The sequence below is a fragment of the Piliocolobus tephrosceles genome, chromosome 7 (genome assembly GCF_002776525.5).
Source record: "Piliocolobus tephrosceles isolate RC106 chromosome 7, ASM277652v3, whole genome shotgun sequence".
NCBI lineage: Eukaryota > Metazoa > Chordata > Mammalia > Primates > Cercopithecidae > Piliocolobus > Piliocolobus tephrosceles.
Window position 1 is genome coordinate 66596798 of NC_045440.1, and position 20022 is coordinate 66616819.

General features: G+C 41.8%; 1 protein-coding gene across 2 annotated transcripts in view; it reads right to left on the reverse strand.

Moving 5' to 3' along the window:
- Positions 1 to 20022, reverse strand: part of ARMC1 (armadillo repeat containing 1) — a 31892-nt gene that overhangs the window by 10128 nt on the left and 1742 nt on the right. Inside the window, exons 2-4 of one of the 2 annotated variants that reach the window (XM_023222391.1) lie at positions 11257 to 11474; positions 7051 to 7142; positions 668 to 857 (exon numbers count right to left, since the gene is read on the reverse strand). In XM_023222391.1, coding sequence (XP_023078159.1) covers positions 668 to 857; positions 7051 to 7142; positions 11257 to 11439 — 465 coding nt within the window. In that variant the 5' untranslated portion in view covers positions 11440 to 11474. Of the gene's footprint in view, positions 1 to 667; positions 858 to 7050; positions 7143 to 11256; positions 11475 to 20022 lie in introns of those variants that run through there. The other variant, XM_023222392.1, reaches the window with a different exon arrangement.

The following is a 20022-nucleotide window of genomic DNA, read 5'->3' on the forward strand; positions in this document are numbered from 1 at the left end:
TTGGGCCGGGCACGGTGGCTCATCCCTGTTATCGAGCATTTGGGAGGCTGCGGCGGGCGGACTACCTGAGGTCAGGAGTTGAGACCAGCTTGGCCAACATGGTGAAACCCCACCTTTACTAAAAATACAAAAATTAGCTGGGCATGGTGGCGCACACTTGTAATTCCAGCCATTCGGGAGGCCAAGGCAGGAGAGACACCTGAACCTGGGAGGCGGAGGTTGCAATAAGCCAAGATTGCACCACTGTGCTCTAGCCTGGGTGACAGAGTGAGACTCCATCTCAAAAAATACATAAAAAATAAATAAATAAAATAAAATAAAAATTAGGTTAAATTGGTTGATAGCATTATTTGAGTCTTCTATATCTTAACTGATTTTCTGTATGCTTCCTGTATTAATTGAGAGCTGTGTTAAAAATCTCTGTTTCTAACTGTGGATTTCTCTATTTCTCCCCATTTCTGTAAGTTCTACTTCACATATTTCGATGTTCTATTATTAGGGACATAAATATTTTAAATTCTTATATCCTATGATTGACCTCTTTAGCACAAAATGACCCTTTGTATTAGTAAAATACTGATAGCGAGATTTATTCTCAAAGACTGTTAGCAAGGGACACTGAAGAAACTAATAACATGATTTCTCTTTCCCATCTAACAGACCTTACCGTATCATCAAGGCCATCTATATGCAAAACCACTGTTTTGGCACGTTTGTTTGTAGTTCCCAGAAAAAACTGAGCTTTCCTTCGACGTGAATTCATTTCATTAAAACTATCACCATCTGCCATATTGGAGGACTGAAGAATGTCATAGATTTCAGAGGCCAGAAGTTTTGTTTCTCCTGGAGTTGTAGTTCTTGAAAAGAAACACATATATAATTAGTCTTGTCACTTCTACTGATTCTGTAATTTTATTTCTCCACTAAAAGGAGCCTTGTTTCTTTCACTCTAATGCTTTGTTCAATTTAAAAGCAATAGCAGTGAATCCTAGAATAATCAATAATGTAGAAAAAGCATCTTGTCTATAACAATCTTCTAATTTCATTTTAAACGTGTGGCTCATTGAGATTCAAAATCCATCACTATAGAGGTATAAAAACACATTTGGCTGGGCGCAATGGCTCATGCCTGTAATCCCAGCACTTTGGGAGGCCAAGGTAGGTGGATCACTGAGGTCAGGAGTTCAAGCATGACCAACATAGTAAAACCCTATCTCTACTAAAATACAAAAATTAGCTGGGTGTGGTGGCGCACGCATGTAATCCCAGCTACTCAGGAGTCTGAGAGAGGAGAATTGCTTGAACTCGGGAGGCAGAAGTTGCAGCGAGCTCAGATCACACCACTGGAATCCAGCCTGGGCAACAGAGGGAGACTCCATCTCAAAAAAAAAAAAAAAAAAGCCTAATAAAAATAATTAAATACGGCCGGGCGCGGTGGCTAAAGCCTGTAATCCCAGCACTTTGGGAGGCCGAGACGGGCGGATCATGAGGTCAGGAGATGGAGACCATCCTGGCTAACACGATGAAACCCTGTCTCTACTAAAAAAATACAAAAAACTAGGCGGGCGCCTGTAGTTCCAGCTACTCGGGAGGCTGAGGCAGCGTAAACCCAGGAGGCGGCACTTGCAGTGAGCTGAGATCCGGCCACTGCACTCCAAACCGGGCGACAGAGTGAGTCTCCGTCTCAAAAAATAATAATAATAATAATTAAATACAAAATCAACTAACAAGATCAGGTTGTAATATGTTCCTGTATTATCACTAACATTCAACTCTCAATTTGAAAGTACCTTGACTTTTACGAAAATGCAACATACAAAAATCCAAAAGGAGAAACCAAATTGGAATAGGATCATTCATACTATCAACTAATTTCAAGATTTCTTTGTATGTTGAAACCAATTGTTTTTTAATTTACATTTTTTTTACATATTACAAATTATGTATTTATCATAAAACCACAGCTCTAACAAAAGTTTTCATTCTTAAGCTTTTAAATCCTACTAGAGATCCTCACATCAACAACTAGGGGGCCATGCTGTCCAATAATCTTTCTGCAGTGATAGAAATGTTCTATAGCTGCACGCTCCACTCACATGAGGCTACTGAGCCCTTGAAATGTGGCTAGTGCAACTAAAAAAATTTTATAGACCTTTAATTAATTTGCCAAACAGAGTGAGTGGCTAACCACACTGGACAATAGTCTAATGGCTCTTATTAGTGGAATTGAACAGAGTAAGTACATGTAACCATAAGAAAAGAATTCTCATTTCACCTACCAATGGGCTCAACTAAGCCCAAACCCTTTAATGTACACTCAAGGCCTTAAAATCTGGCCCCATTTGGCTATCTCCATCAGCTCATTTTGTCCTTCTATTATTCTTTGGGTTGACTATGACACTTGGCCATCTCCTACAAAGACCATGCATTTTTATATGTTCTTCGCTCTCGAGTGCTTTCTACCCTTAAGTTTTGTTTAGGCCTTTCCTTAGCTGGAAGAGCTTCACCCAGACTGCAGGCTTTCCAACTCTTATTTCAACGTTTGAAGGCTCAGCTTAACCAACACCTTCCATATAATGCCTCTACCTAATAACCGAATTCTCCCTTTGCATTCAGAGTACTATGCTTGTACTTATACTACTGATCTTAATTTTCTGTTTCTTTTATAAGTATATGAACTCCTTAAGAGAAGGAAGGTATCCTTTTTGTACCTTCCATAAAACCTAACAAAAATGTTTGCAAGTTATTTATTGAATGAGTACGAATACTTCATTTTCCGATATTCAGATTGTATATGTTCTAGCTATTTAGAGCTTTAATTCCAGGGGTGATAATCTGACAGTATTCCAGACACTCAATTACTATATCAGGTGCTTTTCTGGGCCACTGTTGACCTGAGATAAGTTACTTTTGGTGACTTTAACTGTGTGTTACAGGAAGCTATCAAAAAGACTAATTTGTATTAGCTGTCTCAGCATTTTTATTGATAGTTATTTTAGAGTTTATTGAAAAGTCACTGAAGTTCTCAGATATTTTAAATATCAGCCAAGAACAAGTTATAAAGGGCATGAAGAGACAATGATTAGAGAAACTTATGAATTTAAGTTTAAAAAAAAAAAAAAAACCAGGCCGGGCGCAGTGACTTATGTCTGTAATCCCAACACTTTGTGGGGCTGAGGTGGGTGGATCACTTGAGGTTAGGAGTTTGAGACAGGGTTTCACCATGTTGGTCAGGCTGGTCTCGAACTCCTGACCTCATGATATGCCCACCTTGGCCTCCCAAAGTGCTGAGATTACAGGCATGAGCCACAGCGCCCAGCCATTAATCCCTTTAAGAACCTAATGTAAAGTGTCTCACCAGAAAAATCCAAGTAAAAAGTTTTCCAAATCAATTTCAGTGGAATTATGTCCCCATCCAAACCATCCATTTTCTATCAGTCTCAACGGAGATGTTTAAATTGTTTTTAAAGTTGATTTCAAATTAAACAGGGTAGGAGAACTATGATGTGAAGAAACTATTCCAATGTTCGGAAAATCTAATAAAAAGGGAACTGTCAGGCCAGGCACAGTGGTTCACACCTGTAATCCCAGCACTTTGGGAGGCCGAGGTGGGTGGATCATGAGGTCAGGAGATCGAGACCATCCTGGCTAACATGGTGAAATCCTGTTTCTACTAAAATACAAAAAATTAGCCAGGTGTGGCGGGCACCTATAGTCCCAGTTTCTTGGGAGACTGAGGCAGGAGAATCGCTTGAACCCAGGAGGCAGAGGTTGCAGTGAGCTGAGATCACGCCACTGCACTCCAGCCTGGGCTACAGAGCAAGACTCCATCTCAAAAAAAAAAAAGTAACTGCTGGTAAAAGCATCATTGGTATTATTTGAAAACAATTAACAGGGATACAAAGACAAAGATATTTACATCTTTGACTTAGTAATTCGCCAGTAAATAGTCCATGAAACAAAAATAATCCAAAACACAAAAAAAGCCCTAGATGCAGTTAAGCAAAGAAATTTTAGAGCAGGCTGGGGGTGGTGATTCATGCCTGTAATCCCAGCACTTACAGGGAGGCCGAGTGCGGGTGGATCACCTGAGGCCAGGAGTTCGAGACCAGCCTGGCCAAAATGGTGAGACTTCATCTCTACTAAAAATTAGCCGGGTGTGGTGTCATGCACCTGTAGTCCCAGGTACTTGGGAGGCTGAAGCAGGAGAATCGCTTGAAACTGAGAGGAAGAGGTTGCAATGAGCTGAGATCACAGCCATTGCACTCAAGCCTGAGTGACAGAGTGAGACTTTGTCTCAAAAAGAAAAAAGAAAATTTTAGAGCAGCTGGGTACGGTGGTTCACACCTGTAATCCCAGCATGTTGGAAGGCTGAGATAGGAGGATCACTTGAGTCTAGGAGTTCGAAACCAGTCTAGGCAACATGTCGAGACCCCATCTCTACCAAAAAAATATAAAAAAATAAAAAATAAAAAAAGGCCAGGAGCAGTGGCTCACGCCTGTAATCCCAATACTTTGGGAGGCTGAGACAGGCAGATCACATGAGGTCAGGAGTTCGAAATCAGCCTGGCCAACATGGTGAAATACTGTCTCTACTAAAAGTACAAAAATTAGCCAGGCATGGTCGTGGGCGCCTGTAATCCCAGGTACTTGGGAGGCTGAGGCAGGAGAACTGCTTGAGCCCAGGAGGCAGACGTTGCAGTGAGCCAAGATCGCGATATTGCATTCCAGCCTGGGCAACAGAATGAGACCCACAACAAAACAAAAAAAAATTAGCAGGATGTGATGGCCTAACTCCCTGCTACTCAGGAGGCTAGGGCAGGAGGATTACTTGAGCCTGTGAGGCAGAGGTTGCACTGAGCTAACGTCGCACCAGCCAAGGCGACATAGTGAGATTCAGTCTCAAAAAGAAAAAAGACAAGAAAAGAAAAATTTCAGAGCAGCACTCTACATCAGAACTTTCTGAGATGATGGAAATAGTGTCACTAGCGACATGACTAAACACCTGGAATATGGCTAATATGACTGAGGAGCTGAGTTTTTAATTTTAATTAATTATTACTATTATTATTATTATTATTATTTTTGAGAGGGAGTCTCATTCTCTCGCCCAAGCTAGAGTGTGGTGGCACGATCTTAGCTCACTGCAACCTCTGCCTCCTGGGTTCAGGCGATTCTCTTGCTTCAGCCTCCTGAGTAGCTGGGATTACAGGCGCTTGCCACCACACCTGGCTAATTTTTAAATTTTTATATTTTTGGTAGAGATGGGGTTTCACTATGTTGGCCAGGCTAGCCTTGAACTCCTTACCTCAGGTGATCTACCCGCCTCCCAAAGTACTGGGATTACAGGTGTGAGCCAACACACCCTGCCATTAATTTTAATTAATTTAAATTGCCACATGTTGCTACTGATTACCATACTAGACCCGCTTCAGAAAAAAAAAGGAAGATGCTTCTGCTGTCATCATCCTTAAACCAGCCCTCCTCTTCCTGGTTAATCACTGCTTCTATCCTTCTGACCACTTCTCTAGCACCCTTTCTGAACTGAGGTCCTGTAAAAGAATTTAGTTTGATTAAAAAACAACAACAACAACTATCTGGGCAGGGTGTGATGGCTCATGCCTGTAATTCCAGCACTTTGGGAGGCTGAGGCAGAAGGATTGCTTGATCCCAGGAGAGCAGCCTAGGCAACATAGTGAGACCATGTCTCTACAAAATAATTAAAAAATTAGCCAGGTATAATGGCACATGTCTGTAGTCCCAGCTACTTGGGAGGATGAGGTAGGAGAAGAGCTGGAGCTTGGGAGGTTGAGGCTGCAGTGAGCCGTGATCATACCACTGTACTCCAGCCTCGGCAACACAGTGAGACCCTGTCTCAAAAAACCAACCAAACAAACAAAAAAACCCTGAGTTATTATTTTTTCAATTACTCCAAGGATAGTATAGAGGTGAAACCATTCCAGATACATTGCACAGAAGATAAACCACTATATCCAATGGATTCCTTAGGGCTTTAGGGCTTCTCTTACAAACCAGTTCTAGTGGCTTCCACATTAGCAGCAACAGGATGAGGGGAGAAATAGCCAAGTATTGATATTCATACGAACAATGTGCAAAGTGGGGGTATGCATGCTTATAATTGCCAGTATAGCTACTGGGGCTACTCCCACTATTTTAATTATAAACTTAAGAATTTACTACAAAACTGTATCTAGAAAGTCACACAAGCTTCTGTCTACTTAGATAAACAAAGCAGTTACAGATGAGAGATTAGCAACAATGGTTATATACTTTTTTTTTTTTTGAGACACAGTCTCGCTCTGTTGCCCAGGCTAGAGTGCAGTGGCAAGATCTCAGCTCACTGCAATATCCACCTCCCAGGTTCAAGTGTTCCTCTTGCCTCAGCCTCCCGCGTAGCTGGGATTACAGGCACATGCCACCACACCAAGCTAATTTTTGTATTTTTAGTAGAAACGAGATTTCACCACGTTGGCCAGGCTGGTCTTGAACTCCTGGCCACAAGTGATCCGCCTGCCTTGGCCTCCCAAATTGCTGGGATTTCAGGCATGAGCCACCATGTCCTGCATGTACGAAATATTAAATGCCCCACCAGCACCATCTTAACTTGCTTATTTTATAGTTCCTCAGTTTCACCATTTTCCTACAGTAATAAACTACTTCCTGAATAATTTGTAATTTTTCTCTACCTAAAATTGAAATTTCTTTTTTTTTTTTTTTTTTTTGAGATGGAGTCTTGTTCTGTCGCCCAGGCTAGAATGCAATGGCACGATCTCAGCTCACTGCAACCTCCACCTCCCAGGTTCAAGCGATTCTCCTCCCTCAGCCAGCTAAATGATTAAAAACAGTTAACTATAGGACATTAAAACATAGTAATCCAATAATAGTAGTAACCATGCCTGTAATTCCAGCACTTTGGAAAGCCAAGGTGGGAAGATCGCTTGAGCCCAGCCTGGGCAACATAGTGAGGCCCTGTAAGTAAGTAACATAAGTATGTATGTAAATAAATGAGACACTGTCTGTTGTACTTACTTCTGTATAACATTTTGTAAGCTCAACATCATACCCAGTTCTCCTTTCATCTTTTCTCTGTTTGCACGGCATTCTGCCAAGTATCGAAGAGCCTACAGCAGAAACAGTAATAAGTTAATTCGTCTGTCCAGACTATTCAAAATTGAAACTACTACCAACTTATTGCAAGAAAATTTTAAAAAAAGAGAAAATAGGTTTTTGTTTTTAGAATAAAATCCTTTAAATGTGATGATTCAGAATTATTCCCTAAGGAAGAAATGATCCTTTGAGCTGTAACAGCTGATCTACTCTTTGAAATGAAGGTTCCTAACTTATTCACAAGTCTCAAAAAAAATTTAAAAAAAAAAAAGATGGGCACTGGGTGGCTCACGCCTGTAATCCCAGCATTTTGGGAGGCTAAGGCAGGTGGATCACTTGAGGTCAGGAATTTGAGACCAGCCTGGCAAAAACAAAACCCTGTTTCTACTAAAAATACAAAAATTAGCTGGGCATGATGGCACGCATCCCAGCGACTCGGGAGGCTGAGGCAGGAGAATGGCTTGAACCCAGGAGGCGGAGGTTGCAGTGAATCGAGATGGCACCACTGCACTCCAGCCTGGGTGACAGAGCAAGACTGCATCTCAAAAAAAAAAACCACCATCCATATCAAAGACATCATAATTATTAGCTGAAAATCACTAATAAAGTTCCAGAAGAAGCCAGAAGAAGGCATTATATAAGAGAAGAACAAGAATTATGACAGTTTTCTTATTAGAAACCATACATGCCAGAAGACAATAGAGCAAAATCTTTTCTTTTTTTTGTGCGTGTGTGATGGGGTTTTTGTTCTTTCACCCAGGCTGGAGTGAAGTGGCACAAACTCGACCAACCACAACCTCCGCCCCCCAGGTCCAAGGGATTTTCTTGCCTTAGCCTCCTGCTGGGATTATAGGCGCCAGCCGCCACGCTTGGCTAAGTTTTGTATTTTTAGTGGAGATGGGTTTTCGCCATGTTGATCAGGCTGATCTCGAATTCCTGACCTTAGGTGATCCACCCGCCTCCACCTCCCAAAGTGCTGGGATTTCAGGCATGAGTCACCACACCCAGCTGAGACCCTGTTTCAAAACAAAAACAAACACAAAACCCAAACAACAAAAATGAATCTACATTGGGGAATAAAGAACACCAGAAACATAAAAATGAAGGTAAATAAAAAAGACCTTTTTTTGCTAGGCATGGTGGCTCACACCTGTAATCCCAGTACTTTGGGAAGCTGAGGCGGGCAGATCACATGAGCTCAGGAGTCAAGACCAGCCTGGCCAACATGGCAAAACCCCGTCTCTACTAAAAGTACAAAAATTAGCCAGGCATGCTATGTGCACCTGTAATCTCAGCTGCTAGGGAGGTTGAGGCAGAAGAATCACTTGAACCTGGGAGGCAGAGGTTGCAGTGAGCTGAGATTGTGCCAATGCACTCCAGCCTGGGCGACAGAGTAAGACTCCGTCTCAAAAAAAAAAAGACATTTTTAAATTTTTAATCTCTTTAAAAGATAATTAACTGTTTAAAGCTAAAATATATACACTGTAGGTTTTTAAACATATGTAGAAGTAAAATGTATGAAAAAAATAGCACAAAAGATGGGAGGAAGAAATGGAAATATACTCTTGTGTGATTCTTACACATGTTAAGGGTAGGATTCATTTACAGGTAGGCTGTAATAAGTTAAAGATGCATATTGTAAAACCTACAGCAACCACTAAATAAAATAAAAACAAAAGTGTACACTAATAAGCTAACAGTGACAAAAAAATGAAATCATAAAAACAAAACAACACACCTGATGGCCAGGCGTGGTGGCTCACGCCTATAATCTCAACACTTTGAGAGGCCAAGACGGGCAGATTGCCTGAGGTCATGAGTTCGAGACTAGCTTGGCCAACATGGTGAAAAACCATCTCTACTAAAAATATAAAAATTAGCCACGTGTGATGGTGCGGGTCTGTAATTCTAGTTATTCAGACGGCTGAGGGAGAAGAATCGCTTGAACCCAGGAGGCAGAGGTTGCAGTGAGCCAAGATCACACCATTGCTTTCCAGCCTGGGCGGCAAGAGCAAAACTCTGTCTCAAAAACAGAAAAGACAACAACAAAAAAAAATCTTTTCTTCAGCATCTTGGGAACTTTCACCCATTGATCCTTCTCCTTAGTTCAGTCCCTCCATGACTTTATACTTCCCTTCCTTATTCAGTCGAGTACCTACTGTATATCATTTCAAACAATCCTGCCAAGACCCTAAACTCCCTTGCACAATCATTCTGCCCAACTTAACCTGGCCAAGTAACAACTCTGCACAAATCCAACTACTTGGCTCTCCGAGCCTACAGCAGGCCTGAATCATACTGATTCAGTATTACCAAACTAATCAGCCCCTCAACACTGCTGAACAACTTTATCATTAGCAAATCTTTCCTATTTTCTGCAATTATGAGAGCCTTCCCCTCAAACCTCTCCCATTCTAGTAGCCCTTGCCCTCTGAATTTAGACATGTTCTAGTCTATTAAAAAAAAAAAAAAAAAAAGACTTCCTTTAGCCCCAAGTCCCTATCTATAGACCAACCCTCTCTTTCTTCTTATCCTTATTGCATTTCTTATTGAAATAGAACCCAGACTGGGGGCTGTGCCATTTTTCCCATTTGTTACTACTGTTCTCTTATACCAATGTCTTTTTTGACTGCTAAACTTCATTCTGTAAAGGCAAAATAGAAAAACTTTTCCAAAAGGAAAAGCCTATATGCCTTCCGTACAAACTTATGAAATTAGACTAAATGGGGAATTTATCATGAGTCCTTAAGTAAAGGACAATAGATAAAATTTCCGTAACATTAATTTCCCATAACATTAACAACTTTTTTTTTTTAATGGAGTTTCGCTCTTGTTGCCCAGGCTGGAGTGCAACGGCACAATCTTGGCTCGCTGCAACCTCTGCCTCCTGGATTCAAGAGATTCTCCTGCCTCAGCCTCCTGAGTAGCTGGGATTTCAGGCACCCACCACCACGCCCGGCTAAGTTTTTTGTATTTTTAGAGACAGGGTTTCACCACATTGGCCAAGCTAGTGTCGAACTCCTGACCTCAGGTGATCCACCCACCTCGGCCTCCCAAAGTGCTGGGATTACAGGCGTGAGCCACCATACTTGGCCCTATTTATATGCAAAATATATAGGCATTTTTGCCAGAATAGGCAAATATAAACATACAAAAAGTAGATTAATAGTTTGCTTAGGGATAGGGAGTTGGGGGGTCTGGGAGCAATAGCTAAAAAGTTGTGGTGGGCCAGGCACAGTGGCTCACATCTGTAATCTAAGCACTTTGACAGGTCGAGGTAGAAGAAGCACTTGAGGCCAGGAGTTTGAGACCAGCCTAGTTAACACAGCTACATCCTATTGCTACTAAAAAAAAAAAAAATTTAGTTACGAAAAATAAATAAAAAGTTGTGGTGATGGTGACACAACTCTGTGAATATACTAGAACTACTTAATTGTATACTTTAAATGAGTGAATTGTATGATGCTGTGTGCTTACATCTTAAAAAGCTGTTATAAAATAAAAACAAAATAAGTGCCTCTTCGGGTGTCTATGTGTATGATATGATCCAATCCTCAAGACTGTTAAATGGAAAGGAAGTGGCAGAACATTCCATGCATGGAGTATGCGACAGTTTGTATTAAAGAATAAAAATAGGGCCAGCCATGGTGACTCACAGCTGTAATCCCAACATTTTGGAAGGTAAAAGTGAAAGGATCACTTAAGCCCAGGAGTTTGAGACCAGCCTGGCCAACATAGCGAAATCCTATCTCTACAAAAATATCAAAAATTTGCCTGGCATGGTGGTATGTGCCTATCATACCAGCTACTCAGGAGGCTGAGGTGGAGGAGGATGGTTTAAATCCAGGAGGTGGAGACTGCAGTGAACTAAGATCCTGCCACATTGTACTCCAGGCCTGGATGACAGAGGGACACTCTGTCTCAAAAAAACAAACAAACAAAAGAATAAAAACAATGTAGCATGTTACTACTGGTGTAAACAGACCACACATACATATGTTTGTACATACATAAATACAAACTATTAATTGCTTTCAGTTTTTTTACCATGTCATCTAGCACTTTTTCCAAATTCTCTCCTTAATTGCAAAAATAAAACAGAGATTGAAATTACTAAAGGTAACTTACAAGCAAAGCAGAGTGGACGACTGGAGGGTTGGGATGGTCCATAAATAAAATAAGGCCAGGCAGACATCCCTGATCCTGGACGATGGCTCTTCTGTTTAATGGATCTGCTGCTAGATCCCGTAACTGGTTAACTACCGATAGAGCATCAGGCTCTTCACTCATGGTGGAGGTGGAAGAATTCATCTTCTATGCCATGCACACGAATAAAATCTTAAATTCTGTAGAAAAGGTTTGCAGAATTAGTTCTAGGTTGCTGAGGTATATTATGGCACTTGTGAAATAACCAGGATTACAACACCTTTAGAAAGAATCAGGTAACTAAAAATAAATCACACAAAAACTTAGAAATCAGCAACTCTACAGTTTGAGAAAAGTAAAATGAACATAAGATGACTGAAAAAACTTGGGTGCACAATATTTAAAGAACATATGTTAACCTCTATATTCCCACAAATTACTTTTTAGCATACATATTTTAACAATAAAGTCACAATAAAGATCTCTATAGTTCAAGCTTGTAACCTTTGCTATACTTCTAAAACTGTTAATATTGCCAGTGCTTTTTTTCCTCTAGACTATTTCTACCCCTAAAACTAGCGCCTGAGGGAAGAGTGGCTAGCTTATAGCTTGCTTATTCATCAATGAACAAAAACCTAGCATACTCTGTCTACAAAGAATAAAATGCCCTTGGAAAACAGAGGCAGAAGTCTGTAAATCAAGAAGACAGGAAAGGTATTTAGCCTGTGGCTCAGGCCAGTAGTGTGAAAGATCACAGTGAATCTAGACTGAATCTAAACACATCTGTTCATCTGATTATGCCATATTCTACTGCCTAACAGAAAAGGAAGAATAGGGAAGAATGAAACAGAATTTGATGTAATTCACTTGCCAGATGAGGAGACAGTCATAGAGAAGTTCAATAATTTGCCCCACATAACAAAATCTAGTTAGCATAGAACTGGCCTAAAATACTACTTATTATTTCCTAAACTCGTCAGCAGTCTTGCCACTTTGCATACTTCGTTTTCGTTGTTTGTTTGTTTTTTTCTGAGACAGAGTCTCATTCTGTCACACGGGCTGGAGTGCAGTGGCGCAACCTCAGCTCACTACCATCTCTGCCTCCCGGTTCAAGCAATTCTCCTGCCTCAGCCTCCTAAGTAGCTGGGATTACGTACACAGACCACCATGCATGGCTTTTTGTTTTTGTATTTTTAGTAGAGACTAGGTTTCACCATGTTGGTTAGGCTGGTCTCAAACTCCTGACCTCAAATGATCTGCCCACCTCAGCCTCCCAAAATGCTGGGATTACAGGCATGAGCCACAGTGTCTGGCCTCATGCCTCATACTTTCGTTTTAAAATCAGCATTTCGGCCGGGCACAGTAGCTCATGCCTGTAATCCCAGCACTTTGGGAGACCGAGGCAGGCAGATCTCCTGAGGTCAGGAGTTCGAGATCAGCCTGACTGACATGGTGAAACCCCATCTCTATTAAAAATACAAAATTAGCTGGGCGTGGTGGCACGCACCTGTAATCCTAGCTACTCGGGAGGCTGAGGCAGGAGAACTGATTGAACACAGGAGGGGGAGGTTGCAATGAGCCGAGATCACGCCATTGCAGGAGCAAAACTCTGTCTCAAAAAAAAAAAAAAAAAATCAGCATATCGGCTGGGCGCAGTGGCTCACGCCTGTAATCCCAGCACTTTGGGAGGCCGAGGTGGGTGGATCACCTGAGGTCAGGAGTTTCAGACCAGCCTGGTCAACACGGTGAAACCCTGTCTCTATTAAAAATACAAAAATTAGCCAGGCGTGGTGACATGCACTTGTAATCCCAGCCACTCAGGAGGCTGAGGCAGGGGAATCACTTGAATTCGGGAGGCAGAGGTTGCAGTGAGCCGAGATCGCACCACCGCACTCCAGCCTGGGCGACATGGCAAGACTCCGTCTCTAAAAAAAAAAACAAATAAATAGACCAGATTAGCCAAGATGGTGGAGGCTCATCTCTAGTAGAAACACAACAATTAGCCAGAAGTGGTGGCATGCGCCTGTCGTCCCAGCAACTCAGGAGCCTGAGATAGGAGAACAGCTGGAACCCAGGAGGCAGTGAGCCAAGATTGCACCACTGCACTCCAGCCTGGGCAACAGAGCGAGACTCTTGTCTCAAAAAAATAAATAAAGTCAGCATATCTTTTTCCCATAAAAGTAAACAGGGTATTGTAGAAAATGCAACATGCTGGACATATGAAGAATCAAAATGTCAAGAAATGATCTTCATATATGCAGCAAATTAAAAATAGTAACTTCAATTAACTTACATAGTATATTCCTTATTAGTAAGAATGTAAAAGTGTAAATACTTTCCATAAATTAATGAGTTTAATGTTAACATCAGTAACAATGCCAACTGTCAGAGCAACAGGGACAAGATTAGTCTATAAGTCCACAAAGATTACTGAAGTTATCTGAAGGAAAAAGGTAATAAGGCAAAACTGGCCTTACTATGTATTGAAATACACAAAGCTATAAGCAATAGTGCTAACTGGGGGAAAGTGGAGAGATAAAGATACTTCCTCCCAGAAAGTTATTTATGCATTTGATATAAGGAAGAAGGATCAACTGAGCCAGACCCAGGCCCCATCACTGGGTAACTTTGTGATTTTAGGAAAATCCCTTAAACTCTGTCTCAGTTTCTTCATCTCTAAAATGGGGTCAATTATAGCAGCTACCAAATAGCGTTACTCTCCAGATGAAATGACAATACACATAAACACAATACATACTAGTGCCTGGCACACAATAAATGCTCAATAAAGTTATATCATGTCAAAAATCAATAAAAAATTGTAAGATTATTCAATAAATGGTATTGGAATAACTTCTTAGCAATTTTAAAACCACTGCTAAGATCCTTAACTCATACCACATGGCCAAAAAATATATTTAGTGTTAAAATACACTAATAATTTTAATTTGCAGGTCAGGAGTTTGAGACCAGCCTGGTCAACATAGTGAAACCCTGTCTCTACTAAAAATACAAAAAGCAGCTGAGCATGGTGGCGGGCGCCTGTAATCCTAGCAACTCAGGAGGCTGAGGCAGGGAGAACTGATTGAACCAGGGAAGCGGAGGTTACAGTGAGCCAAGCAAATGCAAAAATAAAAAACTCAGAGGAAAGACGGCTTCGGTAGGACAGTATTTGGCAAGTATAATTTTCTCAAAAGGAAAATAGGTACTACTGCAATTTTTTAAAAGTCAAGACACAAGAAAAAGCCACACACTGAACACACAGCAATACAACTAAGGGATTTGACGGCATTTTGCCTCTTAGGTGCCTCTATTATCATATTATCAGCATCCTGAATATCCCCATTTACCAACCAGCTTACCCATAAGCTTTTTTTTTTTTTCTTTTTTTTCTTTTGAGACAGAGTCTTACTCCATTACCCAGGCTGGAAGGAGTGCAGTGGCACAATCTCGGTTCACTGCAACCTCGGCCTCCCGGGTTCAAGCAATTCTCCTGCCTCAGCCTCCTGAGTAGCTGGGATTACAGGTGCACGCCACTATGCCTGGGTAATTTTTGTATTTTTAGTACAGACAGGGTTTCACCATGTTGGCCAGGCTGGTCTCAAACTCCTGACCTCAGGTGATTCACCCACCTTGGCCTCCCAAAGTGCTTGGATCACAGGTGTGAGCCATGGTGCCCAGCCACCCATAAGCTTTAAGTGCTGTTACTAGCACAAATTCTTTGCAAAATAGAACCTGCAGAACCAATCATTGGCATAAAGACCCAAGAGGCAAGTCACAGCTAAAGAACCAGATACACAATCCAGCAATCCCACTTCTGGGTATTTACCCACAAGACTGGAAATCAATTTGTCTAATAGATGTCTGCCCTCCCATGTTCATTACAGCAACATTCACAGCAGCCAAGTGATGGAATCAACATGAGTATCCATCAACAGATGAATGGGTAAAGAAAATGTGGTACACTGGCCGGGCGCAGTGGCTCACGCCTGTAATCCCAGCAGTTTGGGAGGCCAAGGCAGGCAGATCATAAGGTCAGGAGTTTGAGACCACCCTGGTCAACATGGTGAAACCCCGTCTCTACTAAAAATACAAAAATAGCTGAGCATAGTGGTGGGCACCTGTAATCCCAGCTACTCAAGAGGCTGAGGCAGGGAGAACTGATTCAACCAGGGAAGCAGAGGTTGCAGTGAGCCGAGATCGTGCCATTGCACTACAGCCTGGGTGACAGGACGAGACTCCAACTCAAAAAAAAAAAAAAAGAAAGAAAGAAAATGTGATATACATACACAATGACACAATGGAATACTATTTAGCCTTAAAAAAGGAAATTCTGTCACTTGTGACAACATGGACAGAACTGGATGGAGAACATTAAATGAAGTACTAAATGAAGTAAAGTAGGCACAGAAAGAGAAATGCTGCATGTTGTTGCTTAACTGTTGAAACTAAAACAACACAACTCAGCAGCAGAGAATAGAATGGTGGTAAGAGGCTGGGGGACAGGCAAAATGAGGAGATGACTATCAAAGGATACAAGGTTGTAGTAGGAATAAGTGAGGGGTTTTTTTGACATCTATTGCACAACATGGTGAATACAGTTAATAATAGTGTATTCCGATGGGCGCGGTGGCTCATGCCTGTAATCCCAGCACTTTGGGAGACTGAGGCAGGCAGATCATGAGGTCAGGAGGTCAAGACTAGCCTGACCAACATGGTGAAACCCCGTCTCTACTAAAAGTACAAAAATTAGCTGGATGTGGTGGTGGGCGCCCATAATCCCTGCTACTCGGGAGGCTGAAGCAGGAGAATCACTTAAATCTGGGAGACAGAAGTTACAGTGAGCCGAGATCGTACCACTGTACTCCAGCCTGGGCAACAGAGTGAGACTCCGTCTCAAAAAAAAAAAAAAAAAATCAAAACAAAATAGTGTACTCCGGGTTTTAAAAAGGCTATGAGTTGCCAGGCGTGGTGACTTATGCCTGTAATGCCAGCACTTTGGGAGGATAAGGCGGGTGGATCACCTGAAGTCAGGAGTTTGAGACCAGCCTGACCAATATGGTGAAATGTCATCTCTACTAAAAATACAAAAATTAATCAGGCGTGGTGGCGTAAACCTGGAATCCCAGCTACTCAGGAGGCTGAGGCCAAAGAACTGCTTGAACTCGGGAGGTGGAGGTTGCAGTGAGCCAAGATCATGCCACTGCACTCCAGCCTGGGCAATAAAGCTAGACTCCATCTCAAAACCAAAACAGAGAAGAATTGTTGTGAGTAAATTTCAAGTGGTCTCACCACAAAAAATAAGTATGAGGTGATAGATGTTAACTAGCTTGATTTAATTGCTCCACTTCATATTCATGAATCATAACATCATTTTGTACCCCATAAATATATACAACTATAAATTACCAATTTACAATAAATTTTTTTACAATAAATCAGGGAAAAAAGAACCAAACACTCTGAGTGTTGGCCTTTTGCATACAATGCTGGCCTTGAAAGTGGAGAGTTCCATTCTCATTCAAGGAGCCATTAGATAACTATTCAGTAGGAACTACACTGAAAAAAAGTTATATAGTCTTACTCTTCTTTTGGGATGAACAAAAATCAGAACGACTAAAACTTCCAATCTTTGGCAGGGTGCAGTGGCTCATGCCTGTAATCCCAACACTTTGGGAGGCCAACGTGGGCCGATCACCTGAGGTCAGGAGTTTGCGACCAGCCTGGCCAGCATGGTGAAACTCTGTCTCTACTAAAAATACAAAAATTAGCTGGGCATGGTGGCAGGCACCTGTAATCTCAGCTATTTGGGAAGCTGAGGCAGGAGAATCGCTTGAACCCGGGAGGCAGAGGTTGCAGTGAGCTGAGATAGCGCCATTGCACTCCAACCTGGGCAACAGCATGAGACTCCATCAAAAAAAATAAAATAAAATAAAATAAACAACAACAACAAAAAAACCTTCCAATCTTCAAATAGCACTGATAAGGAGTGGCTCAAATCAGCATCTGCACAGGATCCATCAAAGACCTTAGCTAATGCAGCTGGTGCTCTATATCCACAGATTTCAAATCCTGAGAATACTATACAATATTTTCGATTCATGCTTGGTCGAATCTGACAATGTCATGGGTTTACTGTATAACAGAGGCAGAAGCTGTGGTCACTGCATTTCCCATGGCATTTAAAGGAAGGCAAGAAAACCTGACAGAAGCTGTGATTTGTCCCTCAAATTACAAGGGTTTTATGTAAAATTTCAGGAGAGAACTCCTCACAGTTAAGACTCATTTTTCTTACTTTAATATTCTTGATGATAGCAAGTCACTCTGACATCCATTTCTAACTACCACATTGCTTGAATTTTTTTTTTTTTTTTTTTTTTTTGAGACAGGGTCTCACCGTCACCCAGGCTGGACTGGCATGGCACAATTTTGGCTTATCGCAACCTCCGCCTCTCAGGTACAAGTGATTCTCCTGCCTCAGCCTCCCAAGTAGCTGGGACTACAAGTGCCTGTCACCATGCCTGGCTAATTTTTGATTTTTAGTAGAGACAGGGTTTCACCATATTGGCCAGGCTGGTCTTGAACTTCTGACCTCAGGTGATCTGCCCTCCTTGGCCTCCCAAAGTGCTGGGATTACAGGCGTGAGCCACCGTGCCTGGCCATTGCTTAAATTCTGTTAAATGATCAATATTTCTGTGGATTGCAGAGTTCACAAAGCAGATTTTATGAGATAGCAATAGAACAGTTAGGAAATTGAAAACAGATAAACAAAAATTACAACTCTAACCCCAATTCATGTATTAGATACATACTATGTTTCTGTGTTAATTTTATCAACTTCACACAAACACTCAAGCTGTTTGATAAAAATGTCTGCCTTTGCTGGGTGCAGTCACTCGGGAGGCTGAAGCAGGACGACTGCTTGAGGCCAGAGTTCAAGGCTGCAGTGTGCTATGATCTTGCCTGTGAACAGCCACTTTACCACAGCATGGCCAACATAGCAAGACCCTGTCTCTTAAAAAAAAAAAAAAAAAAGTCTATCTTCATAGGTTGGAAAAAATGATTTTAAATGAATATTTCAGGATTCAGGCTATCCTACCCACTATATGCCCAATTTGGCAAAGTGCAAAATAATTTTTATTTTATTTTTGAGATAGGGTCTCGTTCTGTTGCCCAGGCTGGATGGCAGTGGCAGAGCCACTAAAACTTTATGCTGGTGTATAAAGGCATGTCTTTCAAACATGGCTATGAACATAAGAATAGAACGCTAAGCTCTAAAACTCTGTAAGATGGCCAGGTGCAATGGCTCAGGCTAGTAATCCAAGCACTTTGGGAGAGGGCCAGTGGGGTGGATCGTTTGAGCCCAGAAGTTCAAGACCAGTCTGGGTAACATGGCAAAACCCCATCTCTACTAAAAATACAAAAACTGAGGTGGGAGGATCACCTGAGCCTGGGAATTCGACAGAGTGAGCTGCAGCCTCCACCTCCCAGGCTCAAGCTATCCTCCCACCTCAGTCTCCCGAGTAGCTGAGACTATAGGCATATGCCACCCGAGTAGCTGAGACTATAGGCATATGCCACCATAACCAGTTAATTTCTGTATTTTTTGTAGAGACAGGGTTTCGCTGTGTTGCCTGGGTAGTTCTCAAACTCCCGGGCTCAAGCAATCTGTGCACCTCAGGTTCCCAAAGTGCTAGGATTATAGGCATAAGCCACTGCACTGGCCAAAAGAATTGGTTTTTTGCTTTTTTTTTTAATCGAGACAGAGTCTCACTCTGTCACCCAGGCAGTACAGTGGTATGATCCTAGCTCACTGTAACCTCTGCTGCCCAGGTTCAAGCTATTCTCATGCCTCACCCTCCCAAGTATCTGGGACTACAGGCATGCACCACCACGTCCAGCTAATTTTTATATTTTTTAGTAGAGAGGGGGTTTTGCCACGTTGGTCAGGCTGGTCTCAAATTCCTGACTTCAGATGATCCACCCACCTCAGCCTCCCCAAGTGCTGGGATTACAGGCATGAGAAGAATTATTAAATAATCTGAAATATACTGACCTGAGCAATTTTATAGTAACCAATAAACCATAATGTAAGTTTAAAAAAAAAACCAAAAACCTTCCTATCTTCTTCTACAATGAGTACTGCATTAAGTTCAAAAGAAAATAAGTTTTTCTCTAGTTGTGTTTTATCTAAAATGCTAACACCAAGAAGTGGGGACCTGAACAGAATAAACTGGGATTACTGTTAAAATGCAAAGACCTAGGCTCTATCCCCATCCTAAATAGGAGTATTTGGAAAGAGAGCCCAATACTCATTTTAATAAACATACCACGTGATTTCTGCTACCAAAACAGCCACTAAAACTTTATGCTGGTGTATAAATGCATCTCTTTTAAACATGGCTATGAACATATGAATAAAACGCTAAGCTCTAAAACTCTGTGAGATGGCCCGGTGCCATGGCTCAGGCCGGTAATCCAAGCACTTCGGGAGGCCCAGGGGGTGGATCTCTTGAGCCTAGGAGTTCAAGACCAGCCTGGGAAACATGGCAAAACCCCATCTCTACTAAAAATACAAAAGCTGAGGCGGCAGGATCACCTGAGCCTGGGAGTTCCACAGAGTCACAGCTCATCTCAAAACAATAAAATTTGGGAGGCCCAGAGGGGCGGATCACGAGGTTAGGAGATTGCGACCATCCTGGCTCACACGGTAAAACCCCATCTCTACTAAAAATACAAAAAATTAGC